At 51.1% G+C, this 17,096-nt stretch overlaps 1 protein-coding gene across 2 annotated transcripts in view; it reads left to right on the top strand.

Annotated features, from left to right (window-relative positions):
* The window catches only part of SSH1 (slingshot protein phosphatase 1), a 54,061-nt gene that overhangs the window by 12,781 nt on the left and 24,184 nt on the right, over positions 1–17,096 (top strand). For both annotated transcript variants that reach the window (XM_080940980.1, XM_080940981.1), the window contains 3 exons: positions 9,960–10,063; positions 12,626–12,690; positions 13,066–13,187. In XM_080940980.1, coding sequence (XP_080797106.1) covers positions 9,960–10,063; positions 12,626–12,690; positions 13,066–13,187 — 291 coding nt within the window. The remainder of the gene's footprint in view (positions 1–9,959; positions 10,064–12,625; positions 12,691–13,065; positions 13,188–17,096) is intronic.

The following is a 17,096-nucleotide window of genomic DNA, read 5'->3' as shown; positions in this document are numbered from 1 at the left end:
CTGGTGCAACACCAGTATGGGTGGGACATGAATTTTAAGGTTTTTTGTTTTGTTTTGTTTTGTTTTTGAAATCATTTCATGCTTACAAAAAAGTTATTTCAGTGATGTCCTGTGTAGAAAAGAATCTAGCTCAGAAATGCTCACTGCACCTAACACATGCCTTCCATCTAGAACATTCCATATTTCTGACTCTGATGACCTGTATCCATTCCTCAGCCTTTGGTTCTGGTGACCTGGATACTTTGTATCCATTCCTCAGCCTTTGGTTCTGGTGACCTGGACACTTTGTATCCATTCCACACTCTTTGACCCACATGACCTGGAGACTATCCATCATTAGTTTTTGTTGTTGCTTTGTTTATTTGTGGGAGAAAGGGCCTCGCTATGTAACCCTGGCTAGCCTGGGACTCCCAGACATCCTCCTGCCTCTGCATCATGAATGCTGGAATTAATGATGTGCTTGGCTAAGACCTAGTAATATGTCCTTTAAGTGGGTGTGTTAATAATTGCTTCTGACTAGATTTCTGCTGCAGCATGTGAGAGTGACCCAGCCCTTGATCCATGGGTTGCTGGACACCCGTGCAAACCCTTGGCTTCTTTACCACTAAGCATATCCCAGGGAAGATACTTGGATATCCTGCCCTATCTAGGTGCTTTCCAATCTAGTTAATTAGTTTATTTGTTTCATTTATGATGATAGTTGATTTTGCTGGCTCCAGACTTGCTGTGCACTTCAGTAGAACCTTGAACCCTGATCATCTTGGTTCCCTCACCCAAGTGCCAGAATTACAGTTGAGGTGTGCATTACCACACTTGGCTTGTACAGGGTGGAGAACTTCATGATTGTTGAGCCAGCATTCTTCCAACTGAGCTACATCCCCAGCCTCTGATGGATTGATGGATCAACTGTGTGGGCCTGTGTTTTTCTGCTCCATGTTCACATCTGTTACTTATGTTTCGAACTGGGATCGTTGGGTGTATCTTGAACACTGTATCCAATTATCAGTTAAAATATAAGGGCGAGGCAACAATTCGCCACCAGTGAGCCAGAAAACAAAGCTTGGAGCTTTGACCTTGGGCAGGGGACTGATACAGAAAACTGTGGGTCTCTGTTAGAACAGCCACACGGAAAGGACCATGCTGGGAGGTGGGCGAGGGGGCTGTGAATAGAGACCTGGAGCAGACGGAGTAGACAGGCTTCTAAGGACCACAGCGGAGGATGCCCTGTGGGATGCGGGAGATCATAAATCAGAGCCTGACTCCAAAGTCAGATGAGAGGATGGCATGGTGCATGGGAAGACGAATTGTGGTAGGTGGATGAAGTTTTAGTTGTGGGTGGTGACGCGTGGTGGAAAGCTCCGGGGCTGAGGAAGAACATGGTCCGCAGTGATTATGAGCCCTGCAGCCTGGGTGTGGGGCGGCAGGCAGAGCACTCCCATGCCATTGTGCTCTGTGCTGTAGCGGGTTGAGTGGAGGGTTGAACTCCCTTGTGACTCTGTAGCTGGTGTGTTTCCATCAGGGAATGAGGAAGGCCAGAGCCAGGTGGTCTTAGAGACAAAGGAATGGATTTCTGGAAAGGCTGGACATCAGTGATCCCTGAGCGCAGCCGGGGCTTTGTACCACAGGAAGCCACGACTACCTGAGGCAGCTGAGGTGACCCATCTTTTGAGGATTTTTGAGTTGTTTCAAAAATGCTGCTTTCACGTTCCTGTTGATTCTGGCCGGCCGGGTCACTGCTGCCGTAGATTTCCCACACAATGCAGCCTTTATACCTCTATCCTCTGTCCGGAGGCTTAGAGCCTGCTGTGCCCGGTGAGGGAGGAGGTGTCGGCTGCCTAACAGCTCTTCAGGGTCGTGGATAGACTGCATAAGGTCCACAGATCGGTGCCCCCGCTCACTGGCGATCTTACCTAAGCAGAAACAAAGGTCTTGCTCTTGTGAGCTTGCCGACAGTCTTAGCTGCCGGCTCCTACCAGCTGGGTGTGCAGGAAGGCTGTGTGGCTGGCTCGGAAAATGTCTCTGACCGTCCACAGTGCCTCTGGACATTCTTTCTCTCTGAGGGAAGCCCACGCCTCCAGCCAAACAATACAAGGCTCTGCTGCAAAGACATTAGCAACTGGGCCATGCCAGCATTTTCCTGCCCATAACCCCTTTCCAGAGCACCAGTGCCCTGCCGAGAACCCGTGTTCCTTCTCTCAGGGAATGTTCTGGAACATGAGTTGAAGATGTGTTTCCTTACATCCCTAAGAAGGCGTTTGGAACCAGACCCTGCCATGTTTTGCTTGGAGGCAGAAGATATGAGAGGTGTCTAGAGAAGCTAGGGTTCTCTGGGACATGGAACATCAGGAGGCTGCTGTGGAGAAACGGGGAAGAATTTTCCTCCCATTCGCAGCCTTTCCCTCATCTGTCTCCAAATAGTCTCTGTCCTCCACTGCGTCCTAGACTTCACTTTGCCAGGACTGGGGCTGTAGTCTCTGTAAACCGGGCTAAACCAGCTGCAGGTCAGGCAGCCCTGCCGTCCGGGGATGGAGCAGGAAGGATGTTGAGCCGGGAGTGTCTCCAGCTCCTTCTGTTCCTGTTTGCTTCACTCCAACAGTTCACTCTAGCCCCATCATGGATCTCTTGTCAGAAGAATGGAATTGTAAGAATTAGGTGTAGCTGTGGAGAGGCGAGCTCTCTAGACTGTAAAGCGCTCTTCATAGTCGCTCTGAGTGCCTGTAGGGACCGTGCATTCGGGCGCCGAGACCTTCTTGTGCTGACAGACCGATGGCCGCACCACAGGCCAAGCAAGGTTCTCAGCCTTTCACATTCTACTGCTTGAGTTCCTGCGCTAACGTGGGTGATCGAGGTTTGAGAGCCGGTTTCCGCTAACCAGGCTCTCATGCATAAGCTGTAGGTGTGCCGGTGAGGAGCAGTCAGTCACCGCTAAACTGCGGGGACCTAAAAGGCCCGTGTGCTGGTTTGTTGTTGTTTTAAATCACATTAGTTCGATTTACCAAGTGAAGACTCGGGAGCCGGAGGCTGTGGTGAAAGTCCGCTAGCTCAGCATCAGAAAAAAAGCACCCAACTGACCTTCCTTCTACACCAACCTCTCAGAAGGAAAAAGTCCCTTCTTCCCCAAGCTGTCTTAAATCCCCTTCAACTCAAAGCCCCTCCTTTGTCTTCCTTAGGTTTTCTTTTAAGATTTATTTTAAAGATTTATTTATTTATTATATATAAGTACACTGTAGCTGTCTTCAGACACACCAGAAGAGGGCATCAGGTCTCATCACAGATGGTCGTGAGCCACCATGTGGTCGCTGGGATCCGAACTCAGGACCTTGGGAAAAGCAGTCAGTGTTCCTAACCGCTGAGCCATCTCCCCCATTCTTTTAAGATTTATGTATATGAGTACACTGTCAGTCTTCAGACACACCAGACAAGGGCATCAGATTCCATTACAGATGGTTGTGAGGCACCATGTGGTTGCTGGGATTTGAACTCAGGATCTCTGGAAGAGAGGAGTCAGTGCTCTTAACCACTGAGCCAGCTCTCCAGCCCATCCCTGGGTTTTCTTTTGTTCACTTCCTGTCAGCTGGTTGCTTCTACCTCTTGGCCTATGGCTGACTTTATTCAGTCTTGTTTACAAGAAACAGGTGTGTGTTGGAGGCTGAGCCACACCACAACAAGAAATGGGTTTTTATTCCAGTTCACAATCTCCGGGCTCACGGTGGGATCAGAGACCCCGCCCCAGAGTTCTCTGTACTGCTGACTTGACAGTTCCGTCACTTCTTCTTAGGATTGCCTTTGGCTCCTGTTATCTTGCCTCAGTCATCACTGTGTCCAGAGCTGAACACAATCAAAGGTGAAGTCAGACTGGGCCGTGGTAGCATACCTTTAACCCCAGCACTCGGGAGGCAGAGGTGGGCAGACCCCTGAGGTTGAGGTTAGCCCGGTCTACAGAATGAGCTCCAGGATAGCCAAGGCCCCGTGTGGTGGCCAATCCTGGAGTCTCAGTGCTTAGGAGGCAGAGGGACAGCAAAAGCCTGTAGACTGGGAGTGGAAGACCCTGTCTCAGAAACTTAGAGTAGAGCCGGTGACCTCGATCCCTCCGCAAAGGCATTTGCCACCCACAGGGTGGGAGGGGAGAGCTCACTTCAGCCAGCTGTCCTCACCTCCACCGGTGAGCTGTGATGGCACACGCATGTGCATGCATACACATACAAAGTACATGCATGCAATTAGTTTGTCCAGGCCATTGGTCCCTGTACTTTAAGTTTGTACAGTGCACCTTTTCTGTGAGGTGACTTGTTAAAAAAACAATTCCTAAAATCATTTATTTAAGTAGCTTCCCGTTTGCTGAGCTCTGAGTTTGTATGATGTGCTGGTGCCTGCTTGGTCTGCCTCACAGTTCTGGGGTGGATAAGATGAACCTCAGAAGGGTCCAGTCTGCTGTCACCGTGGTCAGTCCCATGCCATGTACCGTCTGAGCTCCTTTAGCAGTCAAGAATGCTTGGGACTCTGAAGGTATTTGGCCGTGGATACCTGCGTGTAGTTACCAGCTAAGCTCTCTGTTCTGCTTCCGGAGAAGATGATGTTCCGGGCGGGGGTTGGGTGCGCAGTGTGACCGCGGTCAGCACACCTAATGGAGCACTTGGAAGTATTCTGCAGCCAAGCCTTCCCGGCCTGGAGTCTTGCTGTATGTTCGGCATTTGGATGCTTGGCAGAGGGACTGGGACATGGTCTGCATCCTGGGTTCTTGGTGACACTGGGGCAGGTCACCAGAGCTGCCGTGCAGAGGGGACAGCTGTGCCTTAGTGTTGATTCTCCTGGAGAAGGGGTTGAGGCCGGTGTGGGGCAGTGGACCGGAGTCAGTCCCAGCTGTGAGGCGTGTGTTCCTGGGTGAGCAATGGTTCACACACCAGCTGAGTAAGAACTCTGTGACTCACTCACTGCTCTAGTGAGGACTGCCCGATTACTTGGATCTGGGAGAGCTTCAGGACAGAACCCCCAGGGTTCATGCTCCTTCCCTAGCGACTGACCCAGGTCCCCACTTCTTCCTGTCTCACACCCTCCCAGGCTCCTGTAAATTAAGGCTCTCAGCATCTCCAGCCCTTCGGGGGGTCGCAGACTTGGTTTGGCTTTGCAGCTTGGCCTGCTGCGATACCTCACACCACTCGAAGATCCTCACAGAAACATTCATGGTTCTTCCCACGTGCAGTGTCTCCCGCTGAGGGTCACCAGGTACCTTGGGTGGCTATAAATGTGACTGAAGCATTTTTCTTAGGCTGTAAAGTTGCTTTTGAAAATGCCTGGCTCATTCATTGTAAGCTGCCCACAACCCTGCTCCGTGGCTTGGGAGGGGATTTGAAAGAAAGCGATGCCCAGGACGCAGGATGGGGTCTTTACACTGAAGTGTGCTGCGTGGTGGCCAGCTGCTTTCCCTCCTGTGCACGCCCACCCATTGCTCGGTCCCAAGCCTGCAGTGAAGCCTGTGGGAGTGCCGTGACTGGAGAACCTTCGGCTGCTTTGCTTTCTCTGAATGGACCCCTTTCATCAGGAAACGCCTGAACAAGGGCCTTTTTAAGCCATAATATCAGAGCAAGACAAGTACCACAAGAGCCACTTGCTCTCTGGGTGGGACCATCGTCTGAGGAGGGACTCCACTGCCGTCCTGGAAAGCCCCAGTGCCTCTGGCCGGGCTGGCCTGTGCCGTGCGGATGTCTGGGCCTCTCCAGGGACCCCCTGTTTGAGCAGGGTTTCCACGGATGTGCCAGCAGCTGCCATGGATCTTCTCTATCTTTCTGACTTCTGTGTCTTCCTTCGGCCAACCCGTTACCTCTGCCGTTCAGAAGTTTCCGGCCCACATTAGTACGTAAGCCACACCGGACTTGTGTTCTCCCGGGGCACTCTTGTCTGTGTGAGTGCCGGGGCCATGGGGATTGAGGGTTGTTGCATTTTTGTTGCCTACTTCTGGAAGCTTTGATCTTGCTAGGTTTTCCAGAGGGCGGCAGGCTGTGTCTGAGAACGCACTTGCGCTTTGGAGATAAAAGCTTTGAGCAGGGCTGTGGGGAGGGGTTGCGATTCTTCCTAGAACGCTGGAGGAGGATGCTTCCTCTGGGTCAAGCTTTCTGTAACTCTTGGGACTCTAAAGTCTCTCATGGAAAGATGATTTCTCACTATTTGGGATAGATAGTCGATGGGTTGGTACGCGTCCTTGGCCTGGGTACTCAGAATAGGTATGGGCCATTACTGACTTGAATGTCATGGATGGGTGGAGGGCGGGGCACAGCTGAGGCTAAGTGCCAACTGAGGCCCAGGCCGTGCACAGCCAGGAAGTCAGGCCTTGAAGTAAGTGCTCATCCATCTTGTTTGTATCGATTGTACACCTGACCATGCTCCAAAGTCCCCTGTCTGTCACACAGCATCTCCATTTCAGGCTGAGGGTCATTTGGCCCTCACCGGTGTTCTGTGAGGACACGGGGACCTTGCAGACCTCAGAGCAGGGGGGTTCCCTGCAGCTTACATGCTGGCAGTTGACAGGGACTGAGGTGGTTCTAGCGCATTAATTGTCATAGTCAGGGTTTCTGTTGCTGCAGCGAAACATCTTGACCAAGAAGCAAGTTGGGGAGGAAAGGGTTTATTTAGCTCACACTTCCACATTGCTGTTCATCACCAAAGGAAGTCAGGACTGGAACTCAAGCAGGTCAGAAAGCAGGAGCTGATGCAGAGGCTATGGAGGGATGTCGCTTACTGGCTTGCTTCCCCTGGCTTGCTCAACTTGCTTCCTTATAGAAGAACCCAGGACCACCAGCCTAGGGATGGCTCCACCCACAATGGACTGGGCCCTCCCCCCTTGATCACTAGTTGAGAAAATGCCTTACAGCTGGAACTCATGGAGGCATTTCCCCAACTGAGGCTCCTTTCTCTGTGATAACTCCAGCTTGTGTCAAGTTGACACACAAAACCAGCCAGTTACACTGATGAACCAAATGGGTGTGTGTGTGGGGGGCTTCTCCTCTTCTTATCAGACTGAGGAACCACCAGCCTCAGAGCGGGTCACAGGGTGAGCCCCGCCCACTCATTACCAAAGTTCTTTTTTTTTTCCCCCCTAAGGAAATGCAAGGGAAACCAAGGGGAATTTTTTGCTCTTGGTTTCCAAGGCAAAGGTCACTGTTAATGTCTGGCAGTTTCCAGAATGCTCTGGTTTCTGGTCGGTCAGAGTTCTTTTTTTATTATTATTTTTAAACTGTGAACAAAAGGAGTTGGTGCTGCCTTGAAAATCACCCTGGGCTTCTTTGATCGACTGATGGCTGCTTTCTGCTCTGTGGGTCTCAGCCCTGAGAGATTGGGCTGGGCATAGTGAACATCAGAAGTCAGAATCGTTTGAAAGCTTTGTCCTTAAAATTTTGAGTTTAAGGGTTGGGCCGGCTCTCCGGGCGCCAGTGAGAGCTGAGAGCCTCTTCCCTGGAGACGCTGGAGAGGGATTCCTGTGGGTCTGTAATCCTGGCTTCCTCAGTGCAGGTGTGTGACCGAGTGGGGTGGCAAAGGGAGGGAGGGGTCTGTGACTGCCAGGTGTCACATGACCTGCTGTCAGGTTCTCCAAGTTCAAAGGCCCTTGCCTGAAAGTCCAGCTGAGATCTTTGTATGCTCAGTTGAACAGTCTGTTTTTACCATGAGTTCTTTCCCCCTTTCTTCTTTCTTTGTTTTGTTTTTATTTCACGAGCTTTGGTGTTTTGTCTGCAGGTGTGTTTGTGTGAGGGTGTCGGATCCCCTGAAACTGGCATTACAGACAGTTGTGTACCAGTTAGTCAGTGCTCCTAACTGCTGAGCCATCTCTCCATCCCCTCACCATGAGAACTTAGCCAGGAAAAGTTCAGATTTTACTGTGGATCCACTACCATCGAAGCCAAGTTGTCTGAGAAGTGACCTCAGGGTCCTTTAATTTTAAATTTGTTGCATTTAGCCACCGACACTGGGTATCAAAGATGAGTTTGCCTTTTCAAACTGTAGACAATATTATCTATCTTCAGGAATCAGTCTTAATTCCAGGGTGCTTAAAAAGCACTGTTTCCTAAGATGTTTTTCCCTTTGGGGCCTCCGTGTTAGCTGCTTACCCAGGACAGCAGTGGTAGCTCAGTGATTTAAACAGGTTCTGAGAGAGAAAGATAAAATGTGTGTTAGGGTTTGAGTTTTACTGTTTCTCTGAACATCAAAAAAAAGCAGCTATTTTAAAAAGTTGGTGTGTGTTGGAAAATCTGGCAACCGCCGAGAAGCTGAGAGAAAATAGTTACGGGTGGTTTTCGCCGCCCAGTGCAGTGTCCTGTGGATCAGTCCCCGGGTCGCTTGGTAACAGTGAAAAGGTGAGGCTTCTTCTCTTGCGAAAGTCCAAGTGTCTGAACAGGATGCAGACTTTTTTAAGATGTTAATTTCTTATTTTTATGTGTGTGGATGTTTCGATGAGTCAAGGATTGAATGCCGTGCCGTCAGGGGCCAGACCTGAAATTGGAGTTAACAGGTGTTTGTGAACCTCCATGTGGGAACCGGAAACTGAACCTCTGGAAGAGCAGCCAAGGCTCTAACTAAAAGGAAAAGTCACGGGGCACCAATGTTGTGAAAAGATGATGTCCCGGGTTTCGGCACCAATGTTAGGGGAAGGATGAAGAGAGTGGGGGCATATGGCTCATGGAGGTGCGGCGAGACCTGGGGGCAAGGGAGATGCCTCTGGGGGGCCCATGTTGGGAATCCCTTCCCCCTGAGGGACCAGCTGCACAACGGTATAGTACAGAATAGAGTTTATTCAGGTCATGGGGGAGTTAAGAGGATGGTAGCGGCAGAGAGAGAGAGAGAGAGAGAGAGAGAGGAATAGAGGAGTAGAGACCGGCCATGAGCATGTGGAGGGAGAGGAGGGAAGGGAAGAGGAAGGGTAGGGGTGGGAGGGCAAGAGAGAGAGAGGAGAGGGCAAGCAGCCCCTTTTATAGTGCCAGGTCATTGGGGCGGAGCATACCTGGTTACTGCCAGGTAATTGAAAGGTGGGGTTTACAAAATTCCAACACTAACCACTGAGCCATCTCTCTCTCCAGCCCTGAAAGATAAAAAACAAAAAACAACTGTAACCAACTTATAAGTGAAGAGTTTTGTTGTTTCATTTTTGTGGTTGGTAGTTGTTTTGATCCTTCTCTTCCTCTCTCTCTGTGTGTGTGTGTCTGTCTGTCTGTTTGTGACCTTAGGGATTAATCCTAGAGTCTTTTGTTGTATGTTAGGTTCATGCTCTACCGCTGAGCTAGCCCCAGATCTCCTGTTTTACTTTCTGTTTGTTCAGGCTAGCCTTGAGAGCCATGGGAATCGTAGGCCTGCCCCTCATCCTGACTTCTTAAGTCAGAATATGAATATGAATATTTTTGTTAGTTAAAATAACAGAGCCCAGAAATCCTGTAAGGGGGAGCTTGAGCTTGCTCACAGGAGCAGTGGACAGGGCATCCCAACCCAGGACTTTTGGCTCTGTCCCCAGCCCCCAGGCAGTGTTCCTAAGGATGCAGACACCCTGGGAGGCCGTCTGTGTATGCCTTGGAGGGTCTGCACCAGGAAGCAATGACGGGACTGCTAGTGTCCGGGAGGCAGCCAGTGGGAGTGGGAAGGTCAGAAACAAAGACCAGAGAGGACAAGTTCAGAGTGACTCACACTACTTTCTACTGGGATGGAGTCTCCCTGTTACACCAAGAGCCTTGTCTCCCTTGTGCAGGGAGCTATCAGCCTGGGGCAGCGCACCTGAAATGGGAGCGGCGTGGAGGTTGTAGCATCTCCAGCTCCTGATTACTGTAGCAGCCGCTGTACCATTTAATCCCGCAGTGTGTCCACTCATCCCATGGCCTGTGGCCCGGACGTTTGCCCGCCCTAAGTGTTCCCTCCGCGTCTCGGTGCCCTCGCTGGTGTCTCTCAGAGTCGCTCTAATGGTGGCGCTATGGTTTTGTTCTTCCCAGCTTGAGCGAGAGTTTTTTCATGGTGAAAGGAGCTGCCCTCTTCCTACAGCAGGGAAACAGCCCCCAGGGCCAGCGGAGTCTTCAGCACCCTCACAAGCATGCAGGTGAGGATGGGACGGACCTTTCTGCGTGGTGGGAAATCATTTGCTGGGTCTTCGGGCCAGGGAAACAGTGTATCGTGGGTTTGTGATGAATAGCACAGCTGTTGGGGCGCAAAGACCCCCTGTGTGTTCTCTGTTGGTTAGCTGGACACCTCAGCTTACAGGGAGGTTTGGACAGAGGGATCAATGTGCAGCACAGCTACCAGCTGTCCTTTCAAGACAGCCTCCTGTTTCTCTGTACCTCACCTGAGCATCAGTGGAGTGATGTAACAGTAGAGCACCCGTCTGACAGGCTGCCTGTTGGAAAGGACAGGAAAGAGCAGAATAATTGATACAAATGTAGGTCTGAAACAAACCGGTGGAAAATGCCTGCCAAGTACCAAGGCTGGTCTTCCTAGGCCACTTGGCTCCAGAAATGAAGGTAGATTGGAACTCAGGAAGCACCTGGCACAAGGGGCCCTCTGTAACGTGTCCTCGCCCCTAGGGTCCTTCTGAGGAAAGCTGTTGGGGTCTGAATGTCCACGTGTTAGGGAGGCCCCTCTACCTTTCAAAAGAGCTGGGGGTGAGGTTCAGGAAGCAAGTAGACATTTCCTCACCCTGTGATAATTGTTCCCCCCTTGGCCTCTCTGCTCTCCCAGCTTCATCTTGGGTGTAAGTGCCGAGGTGTAACTTCATACCTTGTAGTTTATGGTGGCCACCAGAGCCCTGGTTGTTGTCATATACTGATCCTGACGACCAGGATTTAGGCCTGCTGTCATCTAAGAAAGTCCTGGTCCTGCACAAGGAGGCATCCGGTGTGTGGAAGGAATGTTAGATCTGGAGCAGGCTGGTAGTCAGTCTGTGAGGTTTGGGGTGAAAAGCAGGAACATAGTATTTATTTCAGGATACCCATGTTACTTAGTGAAACCATTCTGTTAAAAAAAGAAACAATACAAAATAAATGAACAAAAACCACCTCCTCGCTGTAGAGCCCGCCAGACCTGGCTTCTGTAAACCTGATTCTGTGACTTCTGAACCCTAGTTTCCTAATATTATCATGCGTAGGCATCTAGTGCCTGAGATAATGTGGAAATTAGTAGTTACGCATGTCCAGGCTGTGTTCTGTGGCTCTTGTGTCCGTGTTCTTCCGATCTTACTGTGGGAAGAACACTTAACATGAGCTGTCCCCTCCTGACTAGAGGGTGGCATCACACCTCCGTAACTTAAAAAGACCACCTGCTTTTGCAACAGGCAAGGTAGTTGTGGTTTTCTGGGACATTTTCTTCTGTACCCAGCGCTGTTCTTCTAGGGTTCCCAGCCTGTGTGTAGAGGGTGTTTCAGGGTCCGGTTGTTACTTTGTCTCCAGTTTTTGCTGCTGGGCATGGAACCCAGGGCCTTCTATAAACCAGAGAAGTGCCACATTGAGGAGCCACACCTTCAGCTGCCTGTAGGGGAATCAGAAAGGGTAATTGAGTTCCTCTGAGCACTGCACACTGTTGAAAAGGATAGTCTTCCTGAGTTACTAGTCACACCTTCATCCCGGTGAGCGTCTTCTCAGTGAGCCTTTGCTCAGAGGACATGAGGGCTTCGGGGTGTAGAGAAACAGGACTGGGGTCCTACATCCTGCTTTATGGCTACACTGTACCCCAGCAGCCAGATACGCTGAAATACCCTACCATCTTCCAGTGAGCTCATTCCCTGGTCCCACATATTCTCAGACCCCATCCCAGGGGTGCCTCCCAGAGAAACTCAAACTGCACCCTAAGAAGGTTGTGAGTTTTAAGGCAGACTGGGCTGTATAAACTATCCAAAAAAGGGGAGCGGAGCAGGTTTGGAGGGAGAACTAACATTGCTTTTGCAGAGGACCCAAGTTCAGTTTTCAGTGTCTTTGTTGGGCAACTCCAGTTCCAGGGGATACAACGCCCTCTTCTGGATGCTGCAAGCAACTGCATGTCAAAGTAATACCCTCACCACACGCACGTACACACTTTTTAAGTGTTAAATGACTTTCTGACCAGGAATGGTGGTATGCACCCACACTCCTAGATCCCGAGAGACTGAGGCAGGAGGATTGCTGCTTTAGATAACTATCTTTTTGCTTCTTTTAGCAATGAAAGGAAAAGAACACAACAATAATTTCCTTCTTGTGAAGAGAGAATAATAGATTGTGTTTTCCTCAAATAGTTTCTCTGGATGTCCAGCACTTGGCTGTTGTCTGTGATCAGGTAGATGTCCCCCACCCCCGACATACACTCCCCAGGTGCAGAAGTCACATCTGGTTTGTGTGGAAAACGCCCAACCAAGAGTGTGAAGAGGACAAGCGTACTCAGTCCTTTTCCTCACAGTTCAGCCCATGGCACGTGCCTCCCTGCAGCCACAACTGTAGTTTCTGCCTCCCCACCTCGCCAAGGAATGTCTGCCCTGGGATGACAGATAACACGTTCTGGGGCCCGTGTTTCCCAAAGTCTCTGTTGAAAGGACAGCTGTATAGTACAGGCTTTTGGAATCGACCTCTCATGGTTTGCTTTGGCTTTTCTAAGGAAGTAGGTGAGTAGCCACTTAAACCTCTCCTTGTCGGTCCCACAGGTGACCTGCCTCAGCACCTGCAAGTGATGATCAACCTCCTTCGCTGTGAAGACAGAATCAAGCTGGTGAGAGCTGAGGGCGGGGCAGGAGTGGAGCAGGAGCCTTCTCTGTTGGGATGCTTTCTCTCACACTGTTGACCAAAGCCAGGGCACTGGAGGGCTGCTTGGTGGTAGAGACATTGCTGGGATGTGGGAAACCCCAAGGGCGCCAGAAGAGATGTGTGTCAGGTCTCCATGGCATCTGTGCTAAACGTGAATGTAGCCTGAACATTGGGCCCCTGCACGACTGCATCAGGCACACACTCCCTCTGCTCCTCCTCACAAGCACTTGGCCTTTATTTCTTCCCTGATTTCGGGGTGGGGTCCAAGAACTAAAGCCGTTGGTCTTGTTTTGGGGGATGGAGGAAGGGAACAAACTAGTCAAGTGACCTCCGTCCGCAGGCCGTGCGCCTAGAGAGCGTCTGGACCGACCGTGTCCGCTACATGGTTGTGGTGTACACCAGCGGGCGCCAGGACACCGAGGAGAACATCTTGCTAGGAGTTGACTTTTCCAGTAAGGAGAGGTGAGTCTCGGGGATGGCAGTTCCCATCAGAGCGGATGGGTCACTGTTGGTCAAAGGTTTTCCTTGTGCCCCACGGTAAGTCCCTACAGAAGAGGGGGAGGGTATTGCGGAAGCCCAGGGCTCTGGGGACAGGGCATGCCTTCCCAGCCCTTAGTTTCCTGCCTCTGTGAGACAGCTGGAGAAATGCACAGTGCTCAGAGCTTCAGAAGAGGAAGCATGTGACTGCTTTCTGGTTGCATACCAAAATACTTGGGTAGTTTATAAAGGAAAGGTGTTTATTTGGCCTGCTGTTTCAGAGCCCACAAATCTAACGTGACGCCTCCAGCCACGTGGATGGCATCACAGTGCTGGGGGCACGTGAAAAAGAGATGACGTGGAAGAACAGGGTGCCAGCTGCAGTGGGAGCTAGGCTTTGCCAGCATTCACCCTTTCTGAGGGTGGGAGCTGGCACCGTCGTTTCTCATAACTACACCACCTTCTCAAACGGGGCAGATTTCGGGACCCAGCTTCTAGACAGGAACAGATTTGAGGGATTCCCCCACAGTTGTGAAAGCATCCTGTACAGGAATGTTTCCTGAAGGGTGTGTCCCAACAGCGAGCACAGAGGGACATGCTGAAGTCAGCCAGGGGGACCCCCCACCCCCAGGCAAACAGCCCATGTAGGAGGATGTGTCTAGTGTGCCGTAGGGAGCTTCTGTAGAGTGCCTATTTGCAGGGTGTGTGTGTGTGTATGTGTGTGTGTGTGTCTTTTTTAAGATAGGGTTTCTCTTTGTATCCCTTGTGCTGGAACCCACTCTGTAGAGCAGCCTGCACAGAGATGTAGCTGCCTCTGCCTCCCGAGCATGAGGCCACCACCATCGCTACCACTGGGCCCCACTGTTTGCTTTTGACAGGTCCTCGAGTGAAAAGGTTTAAGTCTGGAAGTCAAGACTTAGGGTCACACATTCCACTGTGACCCTAAGGTGGCTTGAAGCAAATGTGGAAGGTTGTTGCAAACCCCCGATTGATGCAAACTCTCCATTCTCCACCCTTACCTGACTCATCAATAACCGATGGGATTTTGGAGTCATTCCACCACCCACCCCCGTGTAGGAGGCCCCAGGTTGGCAAAGATGCTAACGTTCAACTTAGCACAAAGGATTGTGTCACTGCCAGAGCGGCAAGAGGCTTAGCAGGGACGCATGCCACACTTCTGTGATAGTACAGAAGTGGGTGGTGCCAAGGTGGGTTTTAAGGTTCAGTAGTCATCATGGGGTGTGCAGGGTGGCAGGTGTTTCAGGAAGTCAATAGCAAGAAAGTCCCGGAGATCACATGACCACAGCTAGGTCTCCTTGTGACTAAGCTTCTGTGTCATAGGCTGGTGACCAAGACTTGGATGATAAACATGAATGAAAACCAGTGGGGGATGGATTCAATTGGTGACTCCTCTTCCCCTGCCCCCTGGCATCGTGAGAAACTCCACTGTGGCACAAGGAGGGGAGGAGCTACGTCAGTGGCTTTGTGTGCTGGGGAATAATCTGAAAGAACGGCTGGACTCAGAAGGACTGCTGTCCTGCGGGGGGTGGGGGGGAGGTATGTGCTGTTGAGGCTCGAAAAAGTGGGAGGGGTCGTCTCTTTGGAGCACATACGTGAATATGTACTCGCCTGCTATGCGCTCGTATCTCATGGTTCCCTCCCTTCAGGCCCCGCCCCCACCTAGAGGCCTGTGCCTCGGTGCCCAGGCTAAGGCGTTAATGTTTTACAAGTCAATTACAGTTTTTCAGATGATAGCCCAACTCTAGGAATCTTCCATGGACAGGAATTTTTCTCACCACATGGAGATGGTTTGGGTAAACTATTCTAGTCCTGAATAGCCTGTATCCTGTGCCCTCTTTTTAATCCTCACTGTAGAAGCTTCATAGGAGTCAGGTCTCCTCTGGTCCCCGCCGCTGGGTTGCAGAGCAGAGCACGGTTCTGTCACTCGGTGCGTCCTGGGCTGTGTCACGGAGTCCCCTTGCAGTCAGCATTGGCTTGTGTAGATAGGCTCCCAAGATGGTGTGCGCCAGGGAAGGGCAGAACGGTTAGAATCTCCGGTACCAGTGTCCTCCCCGGGGAGTTCTCACTGCTGAAACCTGGCTGCCACTGTGATGCTCTGTTCTGTGACACGGGGGCGGAGTCCAAGATGGTTTCCTGTGAGTGGAATCGACAGTGCCGGGAACACCCGTGTCTCCTCTGGTGTCAGTGTGCTCTTGTTAACCGGCTCCTGTGACTGGGTGTGAGATGTGACCTCTGCTGCTTCCGTCCAAGGTCATGGAAGGTCATGACTCTTGTTCATTTGCACAGGGATCCATGCTACCAGCTGAGTTCTATGCGTTCCCACCCTCGTTCCCTTTCGCTTTTTGTCTTGCTTTTCCTTGCCACCCCTCAGCACTCTAGCTTTGGGTCTCGTGGGTCTCTCCTTCCCTGTGGTCGTCCCGCCTCTGCTGTGAGTTCTGCACTTAATCGAGTGACTCCCTATTGAGACCCTGAGCCACAGCCTGGCTGCAGGGCCAACCCTGGGATAGTTGTAGGTTAGAGCAATGACTGCTTGTCCAGAGGCCCCTTCAATTCCCAGCACACAGTTGCTCACGGTGATCTGTATCTGTAGTCCTGTGGGATCCGATGCCCTCTTCTGGTGTGCAAACATCTATACGTACAGTAAATAAGCAATTAAAGCACATTTTAAGAAAAATAGGTAGATCTAGAGATGGGCGAGTGGCTGACTGACGTCTCTGCCATGGTCGAGTAGGCAACTTGGATGTGTGTTCTCCGCGTGGGCACGTCATCAGGGAGGTGGGGGTTGAGACACAACTGTCCCCTTCACACGCCTTGAGCACCAGCTCCTATTCTCTCTGGGACTCCCCAGCAACATAAGGGTTCTTCTAGGTTTTCCTAAATTTTGGCCATGAGATTTTTGGGTTTTTTGGGGGGGGGGTTAGTTGACCCCTCACCCCCCGAAAAACATTCTCATGGAGAGAATATTCAAGGACCATGTTGAAAGACGATGTTGAAGCTGTGGTGGCTGCAGGCATCTCCTTAGGGGGCTGATCTGAGGTAAATGCTTGCCTTTGGTTCAGGAGCGCTTTGAGCACCGGGAGCGTGCGTACCACCCTCTGCCCGTCAGTCTTTTTCAAATGTGTAAAAAACCAAAGTGGGTTTTGCTCACGAGCCTGTGTCTGCTTGTACCTGCTGGCTCGGGTTCTAGCTCTTTTTTTTCCTGACCGCACGGATGCAGACCCTGCTCCCTTCGCCTGCACTTGCTCCCTCCTGCCCCTTCACTTCAGTTCATTTGCCACCTGTGAAGATGCAGTTCCCCAACCCCACTTCCTGTGTGTGTCACCCCAGGGCCCGCCTCCTTCACTGTCCATCTTCCTTCTGAGTTCTTTGGGAATGTCATGATGTGGTGATGACAGCCATGACATAGACGGTCATGGGTTCATGAAATTGATTATTTCTTTGTCACGGTCACAGAGTGTATGGGGCCCTATTCCTTCAGAGACATCAGTGTGGCAGCTTGCCAATCATCAGCTTCTTCCACATGGCTTCGTCTAAAGGGGGCCAGCTCTGTGAGGCTTGGCACACAGCTTGTAAAGGACGTAGAGCAAGACCTTTGCAATGCCTAGAACAGCAAGAGGTGTAGTCCAGTTTAACCCAGAAGCCAGAAACCAGTGGTTCTCAACCCTCCTAATACTACGACAACCCTTTAATGTGTATAGACAGCTCCTCCTGTTGTGGTGATTCCCCCAACCATAAAATGATTTTCATTGCTACTTAATAACTGTAATTTTGCTACTCTTATGAACTGTAGCATAAGTATCTGTTTTCCAATGGTCTTTTGGGGTCATGCGCGACCACTCAGTGTTTGGGAACCACTGCCTTGAAACTTCCTTC

This window comes from Micromys minutus (assembly GCF_963924665.1).
Source record: "Micromys minutus genome assembly, chromosome: 29".
In the NCBI taxonomy this organism is placed as follows: domain Eukaryota; kingdom Metazoa; phylum Chordata; class Mammalia; order Rodentia; family Muridae; genus Micromys; species Micromys minutus.
The sequence above is the reverse complement of the archived record's forward strand: the minus strand, read 5'-3'. Positions and strand labels throughout refer to the sequence as shown.